The sequence below is a fragment of the Ostrea edulis genome, chromosome 2, assembly GCF_947568905.1.
Source record: "Ostrea edulis chromosome 2, xbOstEdul1.1, whole genome shotgun sequence".
Taxonomy (NCBI): domain Eukaryota; kingdom Metazoa; phylum Mollusca; class Bivalvia; order Ostreida; family Ostreidae; genus Ostrea; species Ostrea edulis.
Window position 1 is genome coordinate 63,415,927 of NC_079165.1, and position 19,196 is coordinate 63,435,122.

The following is a 19,196-nucleotide window of genomic DNA, read 5'->3' on the forward strand; positions in this document are numbered from 1 at the left end:
TTTAGTTTTCCGTCTGAAAACTCGCAGTAGTTTGATGAACTTTCTTATTGGCTGCTAGCTTCTATCTTCTATGGCCTTATTGGCTACTGGTTAGTGGCTGCTAGATTCAGCCTAGTCAGTTTGCTAGTTTGCTGCAGAACTGTAAAACTCTTGGAAAGACAGAGAGCTGCAGTTCTGCAGCTAATCAGCTTTGATATAATTGAAATATATTTTGCAATCGTGACCTTATCAGACCTAGAATTTGTTACATAAAATTCATTATACCGTTCTAACAGCTTTGCACAGGGTATAATTCGACGTGCACATTTACCAATGCTGTGACAGTAATAAACCTTTCCCGATTGTTATACCCACATTTTCTAAAGAAAGTTCGGGTTTATTATTTGGTCCGTCCGTCTGTCTGTCACTTTTATCTTCCCCAAACTCCTCTTTTGTAATAACCAATTAATCTTTTGGAATATGATAGGTGGTGTCCTGTAGATGTGCAATAAGGTTTCGGAATTTTCAATTTTACCCTGGGGTAAATTATTTTTTCCCTTAAAAAACCCAACAAAAAAACCCCACACAACAAAAAAACAAAAACAGAACAACAAAAACAAACGTGGTTCCCTGAACTCTTACATTTTAAGCAGTTGCCAAGTCATCTTTTGGAAGATGATAGGTGGTGTCCTGTAGATGTGCAATACTTTTTTGGAATTTTCATTTTCAATGTAGGGCCAAATGGGGAGGAGGGTGTCACAAAAAGACTTTTTTCGACCTAACCCCCCCCCCAAAAAAAAACCTGGTTCCCAGAACTCCATTTTAAGCGGCAGTCAACATATTTTTTTTCCGGAGAACTACAGTTCTGCAGCTATCTTTAAATGTGCAACAAGTTTTTGGAATTTTCTTTTTCAATTTGAGGGGCAATTGGGGGTGGAAAAACGACGAACAAAAACCTGGTGCTCAGTGTATTGTGTCATGTAAACCTGATATGTGTAATAGTTAAAGATATCGGTATCACGATGATCACACCAAGACGTATAAAATACTAAAGGAAAAATAAAAACAACAAACAAAAACCATGAACACCATAAACATCTAACTTTTAATCAATAAATAATTTCAATGGGATCGATTGCAAAATCTAAAGTGAATTAGAAAAAAGAAATGAACTTCTATATTAGTGAATAATTGTCATAAATATTTGGATTAGTTTAAGCGTAAAGTTTTAAGTGTCACTACAGCAGTAAACACACGTGTGTAATACGATTGAGAAAATATATGAAGAATGATAAAGTAGATACTTACTAGTATTGTTTAAATTCATAAAATAATCAACACTTATATTTACATACGTTAGTCAGAATACACAACACTTGTTCAAAGAGTTGTCAGTCATAGCAACAAATTAAACCATCCTATGTTTATTGTACATTTAGTTCCTTTTGTGGGGAAATCAGGTCTTAGGTTTTGGTCACAAGGGGATGTGTCAATTTATGAAAGTGTAGTACGCGGGATGTCATCAGAGAGGTGACCGAGATACACGGCACCCTTGACTACCGCTAATCCCGCCTCCTCTGGCACAATGACAGTTTTCTGCTCGAAGTTCTTTTTGATTGCGTCCTGGACCAGATGACATTCTGAAAGGCCTCCGACCATAACGATGATGTCTACATCTCTACCAACGTCCTCTTCGAACAACTCGTCAATATGTTTGACAATGCTGTCAATAGTTTTCTTGAAAAAACCCCTAAAATATTTGTTTTCCCATTTAAGTTTTCCTGCAGTGTATTTCACATTATTTCTGTGTAATTCATTTTTGTCAATAACCTCTCTGAAATCTATGACATTGTGTAGTTTTTCGCATAAGTGGATAAAGGGCATTGGTATCGGAATTGATGTACTTCCATCCCTATAGGAATTTGCTTTTCTTTTCTTTGCCTCAAAATATCTCGTCATATCAAGATAACCTTCCATGCATTCTTCCTTGAAATCTTTTATAACTCTTTCTCCCACCAATTCCGTCAAAAATGTCATGAACATATCATTCACATATTTTCCTCCCCATGGTCCCCAACTTGCCATAAGAATTTTTTCCGAATTGCTGTCTGCGCTTTTCTGATGAACCGTTATATGCGCTGTGCCACCTGTAAATGAAATCTGGTATACAAATAGTGATTTTTAGTAAAGCATTCAACTTTTATGATCACTCGTCTATACAGAAAAGACCATCGACTGATTGAAACACCCTTATAGAATTAAGATCGATCGTTACAACAAAATGTTATTTAATGGCTTGTTAAAACATTTCTTATGAAGTATGATTTCCATTAAGAGTAGTACAAGCTTTCATTTATTTTATATGATTTCTTTAGTGTTTTTCCCCAGAATGATAAACATGTGTGATGTTTGCAAATAAGAGAGTTTGCTCTGATTTGATGCATGCTCAAGATCAATATAGCGGTCTTTTCTACAGCTAGGGTTTACAAACTGGACTGAAACAGCAAGAGCTGCGCAAGATAGGAAAAACTGGAAAATGCGTGTTAGAGGCCCTATTCTCCAGGAGGAGAAAAGGAGTAGATTGAAGGCCTCATTGGCTCTAAAATGTTTCTAGAATTTAAACAGAAATATCTGAAATCATTTGTATAAAATCAGCAGAAGATTTTATAACTTCTTTAGCAATACTTGAACTCAACGGGGTTCCGAGGTCAACCACCATGAACTTTGTGCCAGGTTTGACGACTCCCAAAACCGCAGATGACGTGTCTTCTTTAGCGATGTGTAAGTACTGGCAGTAGATAGATGCCGCCTCTGGTTCCAGCGCTATGATCAAATGCTCGTTTTTAATCCCTGCCTGTGAAAATACAACAAGAGGCCCATGGACCACATCGCTCACACGAGTCACCTTGGTCCTGCTGTTTTTCAGCTATTACGATTTTCAAAAGATTTTTCTGCAATCTTCATTTCCATGAAAAATTTTGAACCCATAATATGACCCCAATCTAGCCCCATAGGGTCACGATATAATCATTATAACAAGGTCACAAGATAAAAAAAATCATGGTTGAAATGTAAGGTCTTGCCATAAGGATCTTTTCACAAGATATTACCTAGGTTAAATGTTCTTAGAAGTAGATCAAAATCCAGGGTCAATGTTACAAGGTCAAAGATTTTGGTACCAAAAGAAAGGTCTTGTCACAAGGAACGCAAACATGAAAAATGTATTACTCGCCATTCAAAATCATGAGGAAGGTTAAAGTTTTGGTAAAAATTCTAATTTGGGTCAAACTTCAAGGTCACATGGTCAAACACCATGGCATCAAATGATATTCCTTGCCATAAGGAATCTTTACACTAAGTAAAAAACCCTACCTTAAATAGTTCAGGGATATTGTCTAGATATGGCTTTCTTAAAAGTAGGTCAAACTCAAAGGTCAAGGTCACAAGGTCAAAAAAACTTTGATACGAAAAGAAAGGTCTTGACCCAAGGAATAAAAATATGAAAATTGAGAGCCCTATCACTCACCATTCAAAAGTTATGAGCATGATTTAAGTTTCAGACAGGCAGGACAAAACAATAACACCCCCGACTTTAGTCATGGAAACAATACAGATAAAAAAAAGTTTAATACTAGTAATGGAAATAAATAATGACGACCTTTTTGCACTTGAAATACGAAAAAATTCACGATATGAATTTTGAGAGTTTAAAAGGACATATTACAATGTAGGAGTAATGTCATTTTCTAAAATTTCACATAATTGTCAATGTCTTGGAAATAAAAAAGTGAGGGTTAGAGATTTATTGATTTATTGACAAAAATACTGAATTTTTATGCAAAATTTCGTGTTAATAAATTCAAACTTTTTTGTAGAATCGGTGTTCTGTTTGGAAAAAAATATATCAACCAAATTAATAAATTACAACATTTGAACTAGTTCCAAGTCTCAACTACTTGTATCATAAATTATAAACAACAGAATCAAAGGTCAATAAGATGATCTTCTTAAAACAGTCAAATTATATCAAGACAAGAGATATACATATATATACAAAATTACAATCTACAGCTGGACAAGTCTATCGTTATTTTTCTTTATTGTAATGAACAAATGACTTCATACGCATTCAATCCATAAATTCGTGTTTGTAAGCAAACGTAAACGTTTCGCGTTATAATGGATGATTTTCGCGTTATAACGCGAAGCTACGCATTTATTCGCGAAAGTTACGCGTTAATTCGCAAAAGCTTCGCGTTATAACACGAAAGTTATGCTTTATAACGCAAAAAATAAAAAAAAAACTAAATTCACATAGTTTTCACCAAGACCCCCCTAAAACTAAATATGATGAATGTTGAAATTAATGGCATTTATCAACAATTGTATTTAATTCTGGGGCAGGCGCGGTAACTCTTGCAGCCTTGTTAACCTTAAAGCTTTAGCCGCAAACGTATTTAAGACTAAGAATATAAAGCGCATTGCCTGTGCAATCAAAGCCTGAACCGAACCCGATTCAATCATTGACGGTTTCACGCTTGATCAAGGAGAACGCCATAAACTTGTGATTGATTGATTAAATATTGTTTAACGTCCCTCTCGAGAATATTTCACTCATATGGAGACGTCACCACTGCCGGTGAAGGGCTGCAAAATTTAGGCTTATGCTCGGCGCTTACGGCCTTTGAGCAGGGAGGGATCTTTATCGTGCCACACCTGCTGTGACACGGGGCCTCGGTTTTTGCGGTCTCATCCGAAGGACTGCCCCATTTAGTTACCTCCTACGACAAGCAAGGGGTACTGAGGACCTATTCTAACCCGGATCATTTGCTAATTGCATTATGTGTTTAACATTGACAGTGGGGATTTTGGTAAAGATTTTAATTTGTTCTGAAGTCACAATCTGGGAAGGGGGTAGGCGGAACTCGGGAATTACCACGAATCAGAATCTCGCTTAAATGTCTGGCTCTAAACTCTGTATTCCATCCTCATTACTGGGGGGAGTTTACCTTAGGGGCCGGCTTGACCCTTGTGGTACCAAGGGCAATTTTTGGGCTTATCCCTGTATATGGTACCCGGGGAGGCAGGATAGTGAGGACCTGAGCCAATACTTGATTTCCTTTTCACATGTGGTATTCTCTCTTGTTATGGTACCAGGAGGTCTCGCTCATCACGGTCACCCGTGGGTGCGCCTTTTGCCAGTTGATGGAGACACTTGTTGATTCTCTGGTTTCCGCCTGGGGAACTTATAGATTATATAAGTGGATTGTGACACATAATCGCCACAAAAAATTGTAATATTCATGTTTTTCATTAAAGTTTTGTAATTTATACTATTTGTCACGTTCATTTCTGCATCTGGAATTAATGTTGAAATTAATCGAACATGTAAAAACATACCTGTATAAATAACACTCTGTATACCCTTTCTACTGTTTGTTCACAAATGAAAGTGTACATTAAAACTATTAAATGTAATATTACTGTGGTTTTTAACAGTCATTTGTCGTTTTTCTTTTTTCACAAAAAAATTAATCTATGTCGTATGATAGAAACTTACTGGAATTTTTACCCTCCCTCCCCCTAACTATTTGAATTTAGATTTTTATCCGACATCGACCTTTTGATCTCGCCTCCTTAATTCATGTATAATCCCATATCAGACTTTGATCTTCTATTATGCCCCCCCCCCTCCCTATTCCTGGAGCTCCTGAATTGAACAAACTTACACTACTTGAAAATGCTTACATGTCAATATGACTAATCATTGATCTGCTGTTCTTGAGAAGATTTTTAAAAACGTTTCCCTATTCCCATATAAGACTTAGATATGACCCCATCCTACCCCGGAGTCACTATTTTAACTTCAATCTACACTACCTGGGAATACTTGCATATTAATATGAATATTCATGGCAGTATTGTTATTGAGAAGATTTTCCCTATATATTTCTATACAAAACTTTTATCCCCTATAATGACTTCATCCTACCCCCTGGGACCACAATTTGAACAAATATGAATCTGTACTACCTGGGGATGTTTGCATATCAATGATTAATCATAACCCTATTGTTCTTGTGAAGATTTGTAAAGATTTATCTTATATATCCCCGCGTAAATATTGATCCCTTGCTGTGGCCCTATCCTACCCCGGGAGACATGATTTGAACAAACTGAAATTTACACTGTGTCAGGAAGCTTTTATGCAATATTCAACATTTTTGATCCAGTGGTTCTTGAGAAGATTTGTTTAATTACCCCACCCTATTTTTGCATTTCCTTGATTATTTCCCCTTTGAAATGAGCATGGCCCTTCATTTGAATTAACTTGAATCCCATTCACTCAAGGATGATTTGTGCCAAGTTTGATTGAAATTGATCTGATGGTTCTCGAGAAGAAGATATGTTAACGATGCCACAAAATTATTTACTAATTCTTAATCATCTCCACTTCAAAAAGGATGCAACACTTCATTTGAACAAAACCCAAGCATGCTTTGTGGCAAGTTTGGCTGAAATTAGCCTTGCGGTTCTTGAGAAGACGTCGAAAATGTTAAAAGTATACGGACGGACTGACGCCAGACAAAATGTGATCAGAACAGCTCACTTGAGTTGCATTTCAATCTTGGTATATGATGCTGGTCCAGAGAGACGAAACTCTTTACATTTATATCAAGATTTTTACGGCTAAGTGTATTGCAGGTACTATCATAAAGTTTGTTTTCAATGCTTTTGTTCTTGGATATATATACTACTCAAAATTTGATAAGGATCACTAGGTTATATGTGTGTAATTTACCACTAACATAACAAAAGACATCAATTTTACTCAGAAACGTGTTTACTCAGGTTATGAATGAAAACTCATGAACGGCATGAACTTTTATCAATACGGAATGCTTGAAATCTGATAACAACACCAAAAGGCATTTCATTACAAAAAGTTAACAGCAAACCAGAGAAAGAATTACACAGTTTTTGGGGATAGTCCATCATTACACTTAGTCGATGAAGTGTCAATACCGGGTATGGCCTCCCCTTGCATCAATGACGGCTTGACAACGTCGAGCCATCCTGTCAATAAGCACCCGGATGTTTCCAATGGGAAGGTTGTTCCACTCTTCCACGAGGGCGTTTCCGAGCTCTGCCAAAGTCGTGGGTTGTGCTCCACGGCGTGAAAGGGCAACCTGCAGCATGTTCCATACATGCTCAATCGGGTTCAAGTCCGGCAAGAGCGCTGGCCGGTGCATACGGACAATTGTCTCCTGCTGAAGGTACTGCTCCACCACCCTGGCGCGATGAGGACGGGCGTTATCATCCACCAGGATGAACTCAGGGCCAACAGCACCAGCGTAGGGTCTGACGTAAACATCGAGGATCTCATCCCGGTACCACACCCCGTCATTGTTCCTCTCTCCAGGACATGAAGATCTGTTCTTCCATCCCTGCTGATTCCACCCCAGACCATGATAGAACCACCACCATAACGGTCATGTTCACTGATGTTGGCATCATGGAAACGTTCACGTTGTCGTCGCCACACTCGGTGCCTCCTGTCTGTAAAGTCCAAACAATACTTGGACTCATCGGTGAACAGAACTTGAACCCAATCGTTCTGTGTCCAAGTGACATGATCTTCAGCCCAGTCCAATCGCTCCCGCCGGTGTCGAACAGTCAGAAGGACTCGAACACATGCCCTTCTCGAGTTGAGACCTGCATTGTGAAGCCGATTCCGTATCGTCTGAGTGGACACATTCACCCCCGAGGCGTTCAGGAGGTCGTTACGTAGGCTAGTTGCTGTCCGGAAGGGATGGCGTCGTGCCTGAAGAGCCACAAAATGGTCTTGACGTTGGGTTGTCGACCTCTGACGACCACCCCCATGTCGGTGTGCTGCTGTACCAAAAGTTTGCTGTCGGTTCCAGGCCCTGTTTACAACGCTCTTGCTGACGTTTAATGCATTTGCAACGTCACGCTGTGAATAGCCAGCGTCAAGCATTCCAATATATCTGCCCAGTTGTTCTGTCGTCAGGCGACGCCTTACGCGTTGAGGGGGCATTGTGTTGATAAACGTAGTGTAAACACTCAAGTGAGTTTGAAATTTTAGAAAGAATCAGACACCGATGCCTGAGTGAAAATCGTGCAATGGTAGTAAAAGCATAAACTAAATTTTGAGTAGTATATATACATACATGTCCTTCACCGCCCGATTACCAACCTTAAAAAAATGAATACAGAGTAGAAGAAATTTTATCTGAATGTCAACCGTGATAAATGTGAAACTTTAAAATCAGCATCTCCTCATTAGATATCCAAATTTCATTCTGTAAATTTATATTAGACATTAAGTCCCATAAATCTCGTTATAATCAGTCAAATGTGACGAGGCTTGAACTTGATCTGTAAGCATACATGGGAGAATCGAAAAACAAATGTTTGCTTTCTTAATTAAAGCAATGTGAAATTCGAAGGCGAACAGACATTCGCAGAGAAAAATAATACTAGTTTTAAACTATAATTGCCGATAGGAGGAAAAAATAAATCATGACATATTTGTCAAGCCAATGGAATTGATACTATGTATGCACTGGGTGAAAGAATTAAAATGACCTCAATTGCAGCTTCCCTCATGAACACCTTGGCTTTGTCTCCCCATATCGCTGGCACAGTCAACACATACTGAATGTCATCGTCCTTTATGTCTATACACGCGGTCTGTAGTTTTGCATAGAAGTGACTTTTTAGGTATCTGATGCAGTGCATAAAAACCACACTAGCCTCCAGACTTCTGCCGTCATGTGCCTGGCATAACATATGCCGATTTACAGACTATATTAAAGAGAATGAATGAATATAAATTATAACCAGAAAACTGACACGGTTAGCAAGGGCCCCGCTGAGGGTTATTAGAGGAAAGTGACATCTGTATTTGATATAGCAATGTTTGGGGCTGGTAAATATGTTAGAATTAATAATATTCAAAGATACATTGGAATGCAAATTTGTGAAAAAGGAATCATGAAGCATATTTATGAGAGACTGATGAAAATTTAAATTACTTCTGTTTGACACACACTCATCCACTCAAACACAACAAAAGTGCAACTAAATCCCATTGTAATAGGGGATTCAAAATGGATAAATGGTACAAAATATGGTACGAAGCAGTTTCACTTTGCAACCGGATATAAGAAATTTAATTTCGTATTCCGATCCCAATCGAGAGTTGTTGACTGGGAATGACGTGTTAATTAAATATACATGTAACATCAAGCATTTTTTATATCACATTTAAAAAACCCAAAGATATACACATACACAATGTTGTAGAGTTATTTTTTTGGGGGGTGAATTTTTCATATCAATACAATACATATCGTAATTCAAATTGAATTATCTCCCTTAGACAGTGGTAAATAGATACAGTCATAATAAGAAAGATGATGACATACAAACGGACAGTCAAATTGACATGATCACAAAATGTATAGGTGTCTTCCTCTTATTGTAAATTTTTTCTGTACAAAATTTGAAAACTGTACGATAAAAACTGTTTAAGTTATCGTGTCACAAAGAAAGTGTTGACGGACAGACGGACGGACAATGTGATTACTATAGGGACTCCCGCATTTCATGTGGGGCCCTAATTAGAAAGCATGTGGGTTTTCGTTTGATTATTCCCAATGATTTGCTGCAATCTTGGAAATAAAGTCATTGAGTGGTTAAACAACTTCTCTAGTCAAACTAGCATATTATGCTTTTAAGATTTGTACATTGTATTTGTGATAGCATACATTTAATTTCTAGAAGTTTCTCTACGTCTTAGTTACTTAAATAGTTAAAAAAATTAAGTTAATTTAATCTAGTCAAGGATTAATTGAAACTGATTGAAAGATACCCAATGGAATTTATGACACAAAGTAGACCATGCAAGGATCTATTTCAACATAATCCAAGTAAACGCAATAAAAATGACAAAATATAGTCGTACTGCGGATGTCAGAATGTAAGGTTTCACAAACAGAGTTGTGGACTTGTGGCACCAAAAGAGGTTTGTGTTCAAAAACAAGGACAAAACAAAATGTGAAAAAATGAGCTAAGAAACTGTCCAGAAATATTGTTATAAATGCCAAAAGAAAATTCACTTTAATGTAATGTCTGTACCAAGAACTTGACCTTACGGCAGATATGATGTTCCATACAGATAGAAAAAGGGGACTTTTGATGAAAAGGTGAAAATAACGAACAATGATCAATTTCATAGATCCTATAAAGAATACGAAATTGAGAGTAGGGCCAAACGGATCCCTAGAAACATCAGAGGTGGGATAATGTGGCTAGACGTAACAATTAATTCCCTGTTGACCGGTCACACCTGTCACGAGCCCTATATCTTGATCAGATAAATGGAGTAAACCGCAGTTAAAATCAATATGTAAAGAACTGCCAAACAGTTTGTTGTTTGATTTAGTTTGATTTCGTTTTTGTTTGATTTACTTCTCGTCGAGAATTTTCACTCATATTGAGACGTCACCAGCTATCGTGAATAGTCCTAACAGCTGGTACAAATACCCCAAAAGCATTTGACCTAATGACAGACTGTATTAGCATTGTAATGAGCACAGAATTTGCATACTGCTAACTTTGAGCGAAACAGTTGAAGCCCCTTTAACATCAACTTATTTGTTTCAGTTTAAAAATTGATAATATGCAGAATATGCTTCCGCGTATCGAATCATTTGACAGTTATAATATGCAGGTGATAATGTAATATTCCTACAAAAATATGGGAAGTCGACGATGGAGAAGCGGATATCATTCCCTTTGTCACAAAGTTGAGCTTCTATTTTTCCGTTAATGTGTATGTTCAATAAACTATCCAAATATGAAGCAGATTTGGAAGACTATGTGTTGTCTTTTATTTCGTGTTCACTTGGATATATCGAATCGATTATAAATAATACAAAGGAATCTAGATATTTATTTATATTTATAAATATCAAAAATATGTTACTAGTATTTCTGCTACAAACACAAATTAAACATTAAAGGTGCTACTCTGGGATGTCGAAACACAATATTAATCTGTAATGTGTCATCCTTTGCTTTGTAGAATTAGCTACAGAGCTGTATATATAGATCGTTTTAGATCAAAATTCACTCATATACTTACATCCCCATGAAGTTCACTCTTATACTTACTTCCTCATGAAGAATCACTTTAAACCCTTGAAAAAAATAATAGTCTTCATGCTTGTTATCCTCTTTTATATATGAATATTCGTCTTCAGCTTCATATCCAAACAAAACTACCGAGTAGTCCTTTCTCAGGAGCAGACATGTAGGAGTCTTATTAGTAATTGACTGTCTTACTTGCCAAAAGGGTGTCATTACTTTATTCCATGTACTTTGGAAAGAGAATGCATATCCGGAATATGCGGTCCCGATGTCAATGGCAGCGACCACAAGCTTGCTACATTTGCTGGAAATATTGGAGTCCATTTTGATTTGCTGAATTGGAGCACTACACTGTCATCAAGAAAATAGTTGTATGCTTTGTAACTTTAATTAAATAGAAACCTAAACTAAGAAAACTTTCAATCGCATAATGATAATAATATTGTTCTTAGATTCTGTAGACACATAAGATATCATAATCACATGAGGCGAACTTATCGCCACAGGTAAATTACGGGAAAATGTAATGCTTGGGTACAATGATAGCTGTATATTTTTGAGGCGGAAACGTAATGATTTTTTGCAGAAAAGTAAAAAAAAAAATATTTTTCAAAATTTGCTGAAAAGTAATACGGCCAGCCTTTCACATTTCACTCAGAATAGCATAAAGGTTCTTGCTAGCAGCCTTGACTAATAAAACAAGGGTACAATGTATCACATACTGTATTCGACGTGTTGCATGAGTCCCATTCACATCTTGGAGAGGACGTTAATCACCGCATAAACTAACTGAACAGTGTCCAGGTTAGAAGTTATTTTAAATAAACAGAAATTTGACTTGAAACATTTATAAAGACTAGAAGTGTGTTTCAAGTCAATCTAATTAGATTGGTTTCAATTAAGAAAAAAATCTAGATGGAAAACATATTAAGTAAAAAATATTTTGTGCGTGAGGGATTCGAACCCAGTCGTTTAAAGGTCTTAGGAGACGATTTTCAACCCCAAAAAAAATTTGTTTTGCACGGAAATGTGTTCTTTTTTAATTACTTAACATATGTAAATGATGAAGTCATTCAGAAAAAAAATCGTAAGGTAAGAGACGCTACAGATCGTAAAATGTTGCTGTGGTATGAAGTATCAAAATAGTACATGTATGATGTCTTACCTCCCTTGCTTGATGACGCCAAAAGAGATCAGCTTGACGCAAAGGTTTTTATACTAACAACTGCCGGGTTTAGCCATCAAAATGTTCAATGTGCTTGCATTAAACTGTAATGTAGCAAGTCAGTCGTTTCAATGAAAGATGAAAATAACGAACAGTGATCAATCTCATAACTCCTACAAGCAATACAAAATAGATAGTTGGGCAAACACGGACCTCTGGACACACCAGAGGTGGGATCAGGTGCCTAGGAGGAGTAAGCATCCCCTATCGACCGGTCACACCCGCCGTGAGCCCTATATCCTGATCAGGTAAACGGAGTTATCCGCAGTCAAAATCAGTGTGCCAAGAACGGCTTAACAATCGGTATGAAACACGTCAGACAGCATTTGACCCTATGATAGGTTGTATTGACGAACTAGATCGTTATAACGACCATAGAATTTGCAAAATGCTGACTTCAATCGAGACTGTTGAAACCCCTGTACTTTTGTCCAAAGGATCAACGTTCAGAAAGACCTGGGTGTGAAATCAACATCGAGAACACAGAACTCGAAGTAGTCCGAAATATCTGATGTTTTCCTAGCATTTTTATGATTTTGATATTTAGAGTGCCAGGAAAACGTCAGAACCGGCGCTATTACGTAAACTGGAAATTTCACCGCCTCCAGCTAAAGGAGGCATTCTCCGGCCGATTTTAAATACTTGCGAGCTGAATTCGATGTTAATAACTCATAACTAATCAATAAAACGATGCTTCTAGTCTATTTAATCTAGCAAATCACCTCAAAGTAATTGCAACAGAAACAAATTCGATGGAATTTAATGAACAAACGCGTGCTTAACAGCATAAAAAAAATCGGACAATGGGGAAATATTTCATGTTTGAGTTAACCATCGATATTTTGTGGTGTTTACGGCATGCCGTACACGTAAAGGGGAGTAACTCAACTATGAAAGTCATCGGAATAAACATATACACAACGATCTAAGGTACATGTGATAAAAAACAACAACACCTAACAGCTGTTTAATCGCGATTTCTTATTTCTTCTTATTATTTTTTTGATACCTTATAATTATATACATACAATATTGCTCAGCATCTCACATTCTTTGCCGACTTCAATTCCCGGGGAACTTTCGGAACAAAGCTTCAAAAAATATTTTGATTGACACTTTACTGAATTAATTTTAATTATGGAACACAATATTTATTTTAGAAATTATAATTAATCAATTATAATAAAATAAGATATCTTCTCCCCCTCTTTCTTTAACGATGCTACGTGCCTGATTCATTGTGCTTTTAATTCTAGGTGTTCGTTGTTTTTAAAACAGATTACTACGAAAGCCCAGAAGGCTCATTCGAGATTCGAAATTCAAAATATGAGATTCGAAATTCAAAATACGAGATTCGAAATTCAAAATCCAAATTAACCAATCAAAATGTAGGTCACAATAGATTAAAGGTTAAAGGGTACATGGATATAAACTTAGAATATGACGGGAAGCTTATTCTTCTAATATGTTTATCAAACAACGAAACATTTCCTCTAAAACTATAAATGTTTTGATGTATGCTTAGCATGCAGGCAGGTCCGTAGAAAGCGGGAAAGGAGGCAGACAGAAAACTTGTTCCAGCTGCTCCCACATATTAATTCTGCACTGTATGTGATAACCAGGTCAAATAATGACGAATACACATCATGATATACTTTAAAGTGAAATCGTATATGAAGCCTACCGTATTAACCGAAGATACCCCTTCAACAATTGATTCTAGTTTGATTTTTTTCAGTTATCTGCAGTGTATATATAAAGAATGGAGGAAATTCGAACCATGAATATATATTTATCTCGGATCTATGTTGTATCTTTTTACATTTTTTAGGCTCCAGGAAGCTTAACCACGTGCGTGATAACGGCAGAATACTAATCTATCCACGTTTTAAAAATTATCTTATGCACTGATTCATATTATATCAGCCTACGTACCACAGGAACTGGTAATTTTGTCTGTAATATAATAATAGTAGGGGTCTATACTATATCACCTCCTAATATTTATTAGGGGGTGATATAGTATAGAACCCTACTATTACTCTTACGGACAAAATTACCGGCTCCTGAGATTATACATACTTGAACATACAACATACATTTACAAATACATGGGACAAGCTATTTTTTTTAAAATGTGGATAAATTAGTGTTCTGTGGTAATGAATAATGACGCACGTAGTTAAGTTTCATGAAACATAAAAATATATATATAAAAAGATACAACATAGATGGGAGAGAAATAAGTATTCATGGTTCGAATTTCCTCTAGTATTTACACCCAGGCGCATATAAAAAATAAACGGATGAGGAAGATATTTGTACAGGCATCTGAAGTATGGACACTACTACCAACACCCTCTTCTGATTTTTTCTGCGACGATAAATTCTCCGAAATTTGTGGATTCCTTGTCGATCCCATCCCTATTTCGATTTATATATAATCGTTTCACGCATTTTGTAGGCTTTAGAGATTGGCCTTCTACCGGTATAATAGAATACAATTTGTTATACCAATAGAAGGCTAGGCCAATCTCTAAAGCTTACAAAAAGCGTGAAACGATTATATAAATCGAAATTGGTATCAGATAGACAAGAAATCCACACATTTCAGAGAAATTATCGCCGCAAAAAAAAAAAATCAGAAAAAGCGGGATGGGTGTTGGTTGTAGTGTCGCTACTTCAGGTGCCTGTGGATATTTGGTCAAACATTAAAATGGGTGGTTTGTTCCCAGTTAGTTTTCCTCTCCCCTCCCCCTTTTTGAAATTGCCGGCCGGCTACGGGTCTGGTGGATAAACACTTGATAATTAATACCGGTAATTACATTATAAATTTTCCTTCATACATGTAGTTCACAGGTGTTTGGGTTCGCCCCCCCCCCCCCCTCCTCCGGTCAAATAAGCTACATGAGTTATACATGTTTGTTGAACATCTCTTTAATGAATATCAACAATATCTTGCATACCCCAAAAGTCCAAAATAAATCAAAATAAGCCCCTTTTAATAAATTTATACCATCACAGGGTATTAAGGGTATTCAATAAAAAGGCTTATTTTGAATTATTTTGGCCTTTTGGGGTAGACAAGACATTGTGACATGCATCAGAGAAATTTTGAACAAAAATAATTAAATCAACTCAAGTAGGCTATTCGGGTGGGGGTGGGGGTGGGGGGCTGAACCCATGCGCCTGTGTCATTGTTAACTCAAACATGTACAGTTATCTTCATGTAAAATAAATTATAATATGATCATTCAAGCAGAAAAAAAGGTGTGCGGGTAAACCTATAAATTAATCTAAAATCAGAATCCACTGCTACGGGGTGTCATCAGTTAATTTTATTCATATAACCTTGATTCCATTTCAGTTAAAGTGTACTATTTGAGGTGTATTCGACCTGGTTCCACCCCCTCCTCGCTTTCTATGAACCTGACTTTCTACAGGCCTGTTTGTATATAATGACATGATTTATAATGTCAAAACATTGCCCATAATATGAATCAGTGGGATAAGATAATTTTCAAAACATGGATAGATTATTTTTCTGTCGTAATGACACATGTAGTTAAGCTTCCTGGACCCTAAAAAATTGTAAAAAGAACATAGATCGGAGAGAAATATTTATTCATGGTTCGAATTTCCTCCATTGTTTAAATATAATAGATAAGTACTTGACCCAAACACCCACAGCTGTCTGCATGCTAAGCATACATCATAACATTTATAGTTTTAAAAGAAATGTTTCGTTGTTTGGTAAACATATTAGAAGAATAAGCTTCTTGTCATATTTTAAGTTTATATGCATGTACTCTCTACCCTTTAATCTATTGTGACCAACATTTTGATTAGTTAATTTGGATTTTGAATTTCGAATCTCGTATTCTGAATTTCGAAACTCGTATTTTGAATTTCGAATCTCGAATGAGCCTTCTGGGCTTTCGTAGATTACTTCTGAAATTCTCGTTATTAATTGCACAATAATTTGGACTAAACGTCAAATACAGCTATATTCCCCATCCCCCTTTCCGCAACTCGACAATTTTACGAAGTGCACGTATTAAAATTTTCTTATAAAATCGAAGAAACTGAAGCTTATTTTGTCATAGATATAGTATAAACTGTTAAAACTCAGCTTGATAAAGAATTTGGTTGCGCAAGCTTTACTATACACTGTTTGTTAATACTATTTATGTTAAACTTAGGACCGGAATAGTAAGCGCGCCCCCCAACTTCCGGTGTAAGGGGAGTAACTGCAAAAATATAGGGCATTAACAGACCACTTTTGAAGGGGCACTTGTTTTGTGTTAACAGTTTATTCTAATGTATAAATCTTCATATGGTAACTCATATATGCCTAATGGAGAGAAAAAAGTATTTTCTTCCAAAATCCAGTTTTTAGCGATTTTTATTGGCAAATGAAGGTTTCAGCCCAAAATTTGAGCGTAACAATCGGCATGAAACATGTTAGACATCATTCGACCCAATGATAGGTTGTATTGGCAAGCTAGATCGTTATAACGACCATAGAATTTGCGAAATGCTGATTTTAAACGAGACATTTGGAACCCCTGCACCATCAACTTGTTTGTCAGTAGCCTGCCTCGATTTAAAAACTGATCATACGCAAAACAAGCTGTTGCATATCGAATCAGTTGAGAGATATAAACACCATATGCAGGTGATAATGGAATATTGCTACATAATTATGGGAAGTTGACGATGGAGAAGCTGAAATCATCCCGTTTGTCATAAAGTTGAGTTGTTAGTTTGCCGTTAATATCTACTCTCAATAAAACATCTAAATATGAAGCAGAAGTGCACGACTCTGTGGTGTCTTTTATTTCGAGTTTACGGGGATATATCGAATCCACATGCATATGAATGAAAATTATTATTGTTAATAGATAATACGTCGTTGATCTATCTAAATGTCGAATTGAAGGCCACAGCAAGAATTGTTTTCTTCTCACGCAGAAGTTTTTGAATAAATTCTGCTTCATAGGAATATATAAACAGGTCAGCTAACAAGGGAGCACAATTCGTGTCCATGGGAATTCCAACAGACTGTTGAAAGACCTGATCACGAAAGACTACGAAAATATTGTCAATGAGGAACTCAAGCATATTTTTTATTTCAACTTCAGAGTACTTGTGCGTGGAATCAGATTGGTGTTTAAGAATGTAATTTTTTAATGACTTATCACTGCATATAGACATTTCCGTTTTCCATTTTTGTTGAAGAAGCAACTATGATGTCAAAAAGTCTAGTCTTTAATTCATCGTGAGGAGTGGTCGTGTAAAGTGTTGAACGTCAAACCATTTGATATTGATTGAGAAAATTTTACGATTTCAAATTTATTAAAAGTTCTTTAGAATATTTTAGAATCCACTAAAATGAATCATGATATGGTGTCCCATATCATATTCTAGACAGGTTACATTTGTTCGTACTAGTATCTACACTTATACATAGATGAGTCATTCACTTTGCAGTCTAGATATGATAATTTGATCTGTACTTGTAATCAAACCTTTTTGATTGATACATACGCACATATGTATGTTAGAGGGGCTATATCATGCATGCATGAAAAGATGCAAATAATACTAATGATGAAATTAAAAGTTCAACAACCTTCTTTTTAAAAAAAGGAAAACTCTGACAATATTTATACTCTGGTATACACGTAGAAATATACTGCATATACATTGTAGAAAGAAAACTTGATTTAAAACGCATCCGATTTATCAAATTTGAGATCAAAACAAAACACAAAGGCACCTAGCCATCACAATATTTTGAAAATATCGAAAAGGATTTTGTATGGAGTTTCAGGTTTTGTAGGGTTTTTTTCACCCAAAACACGACATTTGGACTTAAAGTTATAGCTTTCATATTCCCATTTTCACTAATCTTTTTATCTGTGTTACAGGATATGGTGACTTGTCCAAATATGATACATAATGTACAAATCAAAGAGTTTATATTGAAACAGTTTCCAATTTTTCATTAATAAATGGTGTTTTAGCCTCAAAATAACTGGTTTCTCATCAATATCTTTTTCTAAAGTTTCAGTCACATAACCTTATACAGGTAAACTTCGGTATCTCAAACAGCGATATGTCGAATACCACGGATGTCTCGAAGTGAGTCGACGGTCCCGGCTAGTTTTACTATATTCATGATTTAAGAAGAAAAAAACAACCTGTATCTCGAACACGGAAATCTAGGATATCTGGCTTATCTCGAAGTAGATTTACTGTCCCAAGTGCTAAAAACACATGCGTTATCTCGAAGTCCAAGAAGTTTCTCGCTTCATTGACTTCACACCCCGTTGTGCTAATTTTACGGTCTTTTGGATGTTTCTGTTAGGTCTAGCACGGGCTTCAAGATTGATGAATTGTATAAGTATTTTAAAGAATTAAATAAAGCAACCATACAGAAGAATCACATAATAATGAAATAAAAGCAATTCAAATCGGAGAAATAAACCACAACTTAAATCAACATATATCACAAGATGAAATATTAAAAGCTATCAATAAATCAAAAAATAACAAAACTTCTGGTGAAGATCATAGAAAGAATGAAGACATAAAGTCGTCAATACACATTATGCTTCCACTATATGAAAAATTATTCAACATAATTTTTAGTACTGGTAAACTACCAGAATGTTGGGAAACATTATTCCGATTTACAAAAACAAAGGGGAGAAAAATGATCCCCAGAACTATAGACCTATTACCATTTTAAGCTGTGTTGGTAAACTTTTTACATCGATACTGAACGATAGATTGAACATATTTGCAG

At 36.1% G+C, this 19,196-nt stretch overlaps 1 protein-coding gene across 7 annotated transcripts in view; it reads right to left on the reverse strand.

The window, feature by feature from the left end:
- Positions 1–1,072: 1,072 nt before the first annotated feature.
- LOC125681353 (heat shock 70 kDa protein 12A-like) overlaps positions 1,073–19,196 on the reverse strand; it is a 30,426-nt gene continuing 12,302 nt past the window's right edge. The window contains exons 1-6 of one of the 7 annotated variants that reach the window (XM_048921395.2): positions 13,411–13,429; positions 12,323–12,426; positions 11,182–11,508; positions 8,590–8,808; positions 2,665–2,833; positions 1,073–2,126 (exon numbers count right to left, since the gene is read on the reverse strand). In XM_048921395.2, coding sequence (XP_048777352.2) covers positions 1,474–2,126; positions 2,665–2,833; positions 8,590–8,808; positions 11,182–11,481 — 1,341 coding nt within the window. In that variant the 5' untranslated portion in view covers positions 11,482–11,508; positions 12,323–12,426; positions 13,411–13,429 and the 3' untranslated portion in view covers positions 1,073–1,473. Of the gene's footprint in view, positions 8,198–8,589; positions 11,509–12,322; positions 12,427–13,410; positions 13,430–19,196 lie in introns of those variants that run through there. The other 6 variants (XR_008800608.1, XM_048921399.2, XM_048921394.2 and 3 more) reach the window with 6 other exon arrangements.